This window comes from Sorghum bicolor, chromosome 2 (genome assembly GCF_000003195.3).
Source record: "Sorghum bicolor cultivar BTx623 chromosome 2, Sorghum_bicolor_NCBIv3, whole genome shotgun sequence".
In the NCBI taxonomy this organism is placed as follows: domain Eukaryota; kingdom Viridiplantae; phylum Streptophyta; class Magnoliopsida; order Poales; family Poaceae; genus Sorghum; species Sorghum bicolor.
Genome location: NC_012871.2, coordinates 51,866,945 through 51,875,250, shown reverse-complemented (window position 1 = coordinate 51,875,250; position 8,306 = coordinate 51,866,945). Strand labels below are relative to the sequence as shown.

General features: G+C 43.0%; 1 protein-coding gene across 1 annotated transcript; it reads left to right on the top strand.

Moving 5' to 3' along the window:
- On the top strand, positions 628 to 3,268 carry LOC8071895. Its single transcript, XM_002462129.2, has 4 exons — positions 628 to 1,033; positions 1,115 to 2,762; positions 2,831 to 2,944; positions 3,036 to 3,268. The coding sequence occupies exons 2-4, from the start codon at positions 1,597 to 1,599 to the stop codon at positions 3,157 to 3,159; spliced, it is 1,404 nt and encodes a 467-aa protein (XP_002462174.2). The 5' UTR covers positions 628 to 1,033; positions 1,115 to 1,596; the 3' UTR covers positions 3,160 to 3,268.

The window sequence follows — 8,306 nt, the reverse complement described above, 5'->3', positions numbered from 1 at the left end:
GACGCAAGAACCCTAGACGCGAGATGCAGGGCGGCCGTGATGCGGCACCGTCGTCCTGTGCGCTCGCCGCCACCACACCACCCCTTCTCAGCACGGCCACGCCGTCATCCAGACTCGCCGCGACCACGGCAGCCATCGACATGAGCACAGACGAACACGGGCACGAGCACGGTGACCATCGGCACGACAACGACCACGACGACCACGGCATGCCGGCTGTCGGATCAACCTCGATGTCCCTCGTCGCGGCCCCGGCAACAGGCGCGCTCAGCCTGCTACAGTCGGCCAATGCGCTCGGCAGGCTAGATGCAGCACCGACGCCCTGCGCCCCGCCGAGTTCGGCCTCGTCCCTCGCGGTGGACGCGCCCCCGCTGACTGGCATCGACGTGGCTTCGTCGTCGGCACCTGCGCTTGATGGAGACTCTATGCGCTCGACGCTGCGTGACATGGTGCAACCTGCGCCGCCTCCGAGGTATGTGATGTAGCCTTTTCGCTTTTTTGTTTATGTAATTTTTTTCACCTTTTTGTGAGTAGTGCGTAAACTATTAATGATATTTTCTTTAGATTTCGTATGGAGGTTGATGATCCTGTACCAGAAGTTGACTGGGACAACTTGCAGATAGTAGAGTCACACGATGAGGAAGGGAGAATTGAACTTTTGAATGAAGATCAAATATATGTGCTTTTAGGGCTTAGAGATGACGAGAGTGCACATGTGGCTGCACCAAATGATCGACCAATGGATATGCAGAGTGTTGATAATACTAATGATGCCGCAATTCCTACTAGTGATGCTATACCAAGTGAGTTGGTAATTTCATATGATAAGGACCACCCCAAGATGGACCTCGGCACTATCTACCCATGTATGAAAGAGTTCAGGATGGCAGTGCGGCAATTTGCCATCAACGAAGAGTTTGATCTGGGAACTGAGAAGTCTGATCCGACCAGGTTTAGAGGTTTCTGCAAGTCCACTGATGACTGCCCTTGGAAAATCAATGCCTCGAAGCATAAGGGTGCAAGCACTGTAGAGGTGAAATTTTTTTTATGCAGTTCAGATTACTTAATTTGTTGAATTAATTTTATATAGTTCTCACAAATTGTGTAATTGCAGGTTACGGTTTTAACTGATCACCATACATGTGTTTCCACGATGAGGGTGAAGACTATTACACCATCTCGTAACTGGGTAGCTAGCAAGGCTGTTAGTATCCTAGGGATTATCCTCATATTGGTGCTAAAGAGCTTCAGGACAAGTTGCAGAAAGAGCACAATGTTACAATTTTATATGACACGGTCTGGAGGGGTAGAGAAATAGCTCTTGCGGAGGTTTATGGTAACTGGGAAGAGAGTTTTGAGCTGCTATATAGATGGAAGGCTGAGGTGTTGAAGAGATCACCTGGAAGTGTGGTGGAAATTGATGTGCTTGAAGTGGATGGTAAAGTTTATTTCCATCATTTTTTCTGTGCTCTTAAACCATGTATTGATGGTTTTTTGCAAGGATGTAGGCCTTACTTGAGCATAGATTCCACAGCACTTAATGGAAGGTGGAATGGCCATTTAGCCTCAGCGGTAGCAGTTGATGGTCATAATTGGATGTACCCACTTGCTTATGGGTTTATAGCTTCTGAAACAGAGGACAACTGGACTTGGTTTATGACCCAACTAAAGAAGTCCATAGGTGATCCTCCACTCCTTGCAGTGTGCACAGATGCGTGCAAGGGTTTAGAGAATGCAGTGAAGCACGTGTTCCCAAAGGCAGAGCAAAGAGAATGCTTTCTTCATCTTATGAAAAATTTCCAGAAAAAGTTTAGAGGGTTCGGAAGGATGTATCCTGCAGCAAGGGCATATGATCAAGATATATTCTTTGAGCACATGGCTGCAATCAAATGTGAATCACAAGAAGTGGTGAAATGGTTAACTGACTACCATAACCTGTTGTGGTATAGGTGTGGCTTTAATCCAGATATCAAGTGCGACTACATCACTAATAATATAGCTGAGGCTTTTAATAATTGGATACGAGACATTAAGGACTTACCTGTTGCTGAACTTGCTGATAAGGTTCGAGAGATGATTATGAGATTGTGGAACAAGAGGAGAAATATTGCAGATAGACTGACGGTTGGGAGGATACTTCTAGGTGTTATGGTTCAGCTAAAGGCCAACACTAGAGGATTGGGACACTTGAAAGTTATTTCAGGTTCTAATTGGAGTGCAGAGATTTGGGACCATAGTAAGAAAATTAGTGAAAGGCATATTGTTAAGTTGCATCAAAAGACTTGTACTTGTCTTGAATGGCAGCATACTGGCAAGCCATGTCAGCATGTATTGGCCTTTGTAACCTCACAACGAGGAGTGGACCTTGAACAATTTGTGCATGACTACTACTCGGTGGATAGATTCAAGGCTGCTTATGGTAGAGAGATTGAGCCAATGACAGGCAGATCACAATGGCCACATGTGCAGCTGCCATTTGTTGTTGGTGCACCTCTTAATCCTAGAGAAAGTGGAAGACAAAGAAAACTTAGGATAAAAGGATGTCTCGAAGGTGGACACAAGAAGAGAAGTAGGAAAGATGGTGAGGGTACCAGCAGTGCTACCAATGCAGCTGACAATGCTACTAATGTAGGTGTTATTGCTCCAACCAATGCTAAGGGAAAGAAAATGATTAGGGGCCCAATGACTTGCAAGAGATGCGGTGAAAAGGGTCACAGGCAAGCTAGTTCTAAATGCCCACTCAATGGGACAAAGAAAAAGAGGTAAGTCTTGTTTTTGCATTCAATTTGGTAATAATAATGACATTATAAAATTATTTTTTTTCTTCTAGAAAGAGGCAACCTAGAAAGAATGTCACGAAGGCTAAGCCAGGTGAGGTTAGCACCCCACAGAGACCAACTAGAGAGCAAATATTACGGGATAGTCCAGGAAGGGTGACTAGAAGGTAAGAAACAGTCAGACAAAAAACAATGTCATTTGAGGTATAAATTTTGTCCAAAAAATTTTATCTAACTGTAGTAATATATGACATGCAGCCGTCTTGCTTTTTTGATGGGAGAGGGCAGTTCTCCACAATCTATAGCCACTGCTCCAGAGAGGATGCCAACTAGAGTTGAACCAAAGAAGATGACGCCAAGAAGAAAGCTACATACTGGATGAACTTGTTTAGGCTTGAATTATAAATTTGTGAGATGACCTCATTTAGATAAAATAATGAATGCGTGAGATGAACTCATTGATACTCTTATGGATTCGGATATGAACTCGTTTTATTCCCAAATTATGAATTTGTGTGACGGACATATACGTGCATGTATTATAATTTATTGGCCTCCTGCTTTTTATAATAAAAAACCGGCCAAATGCATGGACAATACTAGCTCGTATAGTAGTATGTTGTGGCCATTTCATTTGCGAACAGCTCATCCGCCCAATACAGTGTGAGCACGCAAATCTTCTTGCTGTCCGTGTCCAACACACAGCCACCAGAAGTCAGGCGCTAAGAAGGGGTGGCGTGGACTGAGAAGGGGTGGCGTGGTGGCGGCGAGCGCACAGGACTTTCTTGTCTCTTCATTCACGTCAATTAGGCAGAAGGGCAGTGATGTCTTTTTACATGGAAGGGATCCCAAAAAATATAAACAAAGGAGCTAAATAGGGATTATGGCAACAAAATCAAGATACACATGTTTAGATGGGTAAATTTACGAAGTCATTATTTCAAATGACAATTTTGCGAAGCCCATTCTTTACAATGGCAAATAGCCAATTTTCTCGGAGCTTGGACAGGAAGGCTGCGCACGTCAACGAGCGCCCGGCAGGACGGGGGCGCAGGCAGCGGGTAGGGGAGGTAGGATAGGACGAAGGGCCGAAGGCTGGGAAGGAGAGAGGAAGTTCGGCCTTCTGTACGCCGGAAGGAGCGCTTGCCCCACATTTACTTCCATACCTAATTCCTCGCCGGCCAACCATACTCCACAGTCCACACAAGCAATTGTCCTGTCTCTTTTATCCATGTCAGATCCATGCTGTACTATTAATCTACAATCAAGGTCTTGTTTAGTTAACCTCGAAATCAAAAACTTTTCAAAATTCATCGTCACATCAAATCTTGTGGCACATACATAAAGCACTAAATATAGAAGAAAAAAAAACTAATTACACAGTTTGTCTGTAATTTACGAGACGAATCTTTTGAGCCTAGTTATTTTATGATTGGACAATATTTGCCACAAACAAACAAAAATGCTACAGTACCAAAATCCAAAATCTTTTCGAAACTAAACAAGGCCCAGGCCTTGTTTTAGTTGGAGTACGAAAATTTTTTGGGTGTCACATCGAATGTTTCATAAGATGTCAGAAGTAGTATTTAGATACTAATAAAAACTAATTATATAACTCGTTTGGAAACTGTAAGACGAATTTATTAAGCATAACTAATCCATCATTAGCACATGTAGGTTACTGTAGCACTTAAGGCTAATCATGGACTAACTAGGCTTGAAAGATTCATCTTGTAATTTCCAACCAAACTGTGTAATTAGTTTATTTTTATCAACATTTAATATTCTATATATGTGTATAAAGATTCGATGTGATGGATGAAAACTTTTTGGGTGGGAATTAAACAAGGCTTCAATGGCCACGGCTTCCATATCACCAGATGTCCACTATCCAATCTCCACGCCCGCACTTCCTCCTGTCCGTCCGATCAAGGTGGATACCTGGCGCCGGTTGTAACAAGGCACAGCACAGCCACCACCGCATCCACCCTGATCGGATCTAGAGCCCGAGTGGCTCTCGTAGTATTTCATGCATGTGTCCAAACATTCAGGTGATTGGTGATAAAAAAAATCACCTGAAACCAAACAAGACCTTTGTTACGTGAACAAAATGTTACAATTATATATAGTATATCATTATATTGATGGTTTTCTAAAAAATATTGTAATCATGTTAATCTTATTTGAACTTGATCAACTATCTTTCAGATAGCAACACATATGTGGGTATATAAAATGGTATTTATGGTTAATCTTAACTACATACAAAGCATTAAATAGCTTGTAGACGACTTCTTATCTGTGGGTTGTATGACTTGTCCTTTTAGTTGTCTATATGTCAAATTCGAGACTCTTACAGACGACCCCTGCCGATGGGTTGTACATGCCCTCACCATCAGATCGTGTTGAAGACTCCAACGAAGGTCTAGGGGCGATAGATTTCAATGTTGTTGTATTTCTAGGTGCACGTTTTAGAGTGTACAAAGGAAAAGTCATGACTGTGGAGGACATAAATTGTGGGTAGATCTAGTATAATTTTAATTGGTCCCTTAATGTATAGAATATATCTTTCTCCATCTTCATCGGACCTTGTGTTTATATACTGCTACTCATGTAACTTTGAAAAACGTTACTAATAAGTCTGATTTAGTTTCAAAAAATTTTAAGATTTCTCGTCACATCGAATTTTTAAATGTATACATGAAGTATTAAATATAGACGAAAACAAAAACTAATTATATAATTTGCCTTTAATTTGCGAGACGAATCTTTTGAGCCTAGTTTTAGTTCGTCATTAGATAATAATTATCAAATACAAACAAAAATGTTACAGTAACTAAAGTCAAAAATTTTCATGAATAAACAAGGCCTAAGTAAGGAGTACTATAGAATTCTTTTGCTACGGGAAGTTGTGAACGAACACGAAAAAGTGCTTTCTATTTTGTCTCGTTATCTGCAATTTATTAATATCCCAGTTCAAATAAGTACGGCGTGGCCAGAAAAACCCCGGTCACAATAACTTTCTTTTTTTTCTTTTTGCAAAATGAGAGAGTTATATTAATAATTTAAAACCATACTATATCTTTCGCCCTAACCGCTTTCAAGCATATTGGAAAACCTGCATCATCACACCGCCGATCGAGAGTGACGCATGTTGCACCAAATGTGCAAGTTCACACGAGCGATTCATTCTACTCTCCGCTGATCATAATATAAGTCACAAAACAAAAGCTAACAGTCGATGGAAAGCGGAGATATCTCTCTATTTACCTCATGCACTCAAAGTAGGTATGAAATATGTTGTTAACACTAGTAGTTTTCATACGGTGCTTACCGAAAGTACGTGGAAGACCCCAGCTGCTATAATCGGAGGTCTGAGAAAGACAAGCAAAAGTATGGCCACAAACTGGTGGTGAGGCGAGACTTCCCGGTACTTACTCCGCCTGCCTCTAGTTCTACTACTACTTATGGTTGTCTTGTAGGATGTAACACCCTGTAAATTCCCTTCTTTAAAATAGTTGAATTAGATTTACTAAGTCAATTTTGTGAGCATCAAAATATAGGAAAAATAATAATTTTTGGGGAATTTAAAATTTAATGTAGGTTTAGAAAAGATTTTTGTTGCATACATGCTGGTGCACTTTTACTGTGATGATTGTTTTAAAAACAAAATGTCATTTGCTCAAAAATTCATTTGGAAAAAAAATGCAAGTGGAAAAATGTATTTAAAAAAAGAGAGAAAATGGAATTTCCCTTTCCCCCTCTTCTCCCTGGACTCGGCCTTTCGGCCCGACTCCTCCCCCGCGCCTTCCCCTTCCCTTCCTGGGCCGCGGCCCAGCCGGCCTTTCTCCCCCTTTCCCCTCTCTCTCACCGACAAGCGGGGCCCGCTTGTCAGTTCCTTCCCCCTCCTCCCTAACTGCTCTCTCTCTCTCTCTCTCGGCGGCAGAGCCGCAAGTCGCACCCCCCCGCTCCCCACGATCTCCACCTGATGCCCCGCGCCTTAGATGTTTTGAAGAGCCCTGCGCGCGAGCCGTCTCCCTCCTTCCCCATCTCACTCTTCTGTGCCTTTGCCACTGCTCACGCGCACAGAGAACCGCCGCCGGAGCACCACCGTCGGCCGCGAGTCGCCCCGGCGCTTCGAGCCATCCCCTCCGTTTCGGTCGCATTGGTGAGCTTCCCCTCCTTCTCCGCAATCTTCTCGGCCAATTCCTAGGCGCTCGCGTGCTCCCTAGCCCCCTAGCCATGTCCGCCGAAGAGCTCCATGGCCGCCGGCCACGGAGCGTGCCGCTCGGGCGCCCCCCGGCTACGCAAAGGTTGGGAATGAACTCCCTTTGCCCTCCTCTCTCTCCCGGATCATTCGGTTAGTGAAACGGCGCACCGTAGCGCAGTAGCGGGCCACTCCGGCGACCTCCGCATCGTCGGCCATGGCTGCGCCGCCGCATTCCCCCCAACTCCGGCCGGCAGCGCCACCTCCCTTTGCCCCATCTGACCAGCGCCGTTGAATTCTAATCCAACGGCCAGAATCGTCCCATACCCCTTCGCGGGTCTTTTTGTTAAAGAGACCCCCGACTTAATCAACCCGCAGTCCTGGGCCAGGGAAGATTTCCTAGATTTTTCTGATTTATTTTAAATCGTTTATACTCTGTTATATTTACAGAACTACCACTGCACTATTTTGCTTATAAAATCGTCGTTTGAACTCCGATTTGACCCGTTCAACTTGTGTTAGATTCATAATCACATAAACTTTATGTTAGTAAACTTGGTTTAACAATTTGATACCTTTTTATTTCGTGACCCCATTTAATTAATTACTTTTCTAAAGACAATCTTACAAAATTCATATCTTCTCCGTTTTAGCTCCGATTCGATCCGTTCAAATTGTGTTAGTTTCATAATTTCATAAGCTTCGTGTTGGTACCTCGGTTGTCTAGGTTCACCACTGTTAGGTTTCCTAGATAAATACAAGTCCTTAGATAGCCTTTGCAGTCCCGTTTATTGCGTAGATTTCGTGTTGTAACTCCTTTTTGCGTGAATTTTGCGTTGATGTGAACGTAGCAGCGTGTAGATGATTTTGGAAAACTTTTATTTACATTTGTTTACTGCTGGTGTACTATTCTAATTGTAATCTTGTTTGCTTCGTGTATGTTTGTCTCCAATTGTTTGTGTGTTGATGATCGATGATCGAGAGTAGACGGTGAGCTTTACTTCAGTGATCAAGATGAGAGCCTTGGAAGCAAGTAAGATCAGCAGGACCAGCAGGAGCAATTGGATCAAGGTAAGTATAGCATTTGGGTTTTAATTCTATGACTATGATCTTGTGACTAGATTAATATAAAGCAACAAATGATAATAATGACTTTTTAGCAACTTGAGGATTTATTCGTAAGTGATAACCTGGATGAAAGTGCAACCATGAGGGTGAAAGGCCAAGTTTGGTTTTGGTAATTAATGACACCAAGTTGCTAATGCCTTGTGTTTAAGTTATTTGAGTTAGGCATAGCAACACATGTGATGAAGGTGCATGGT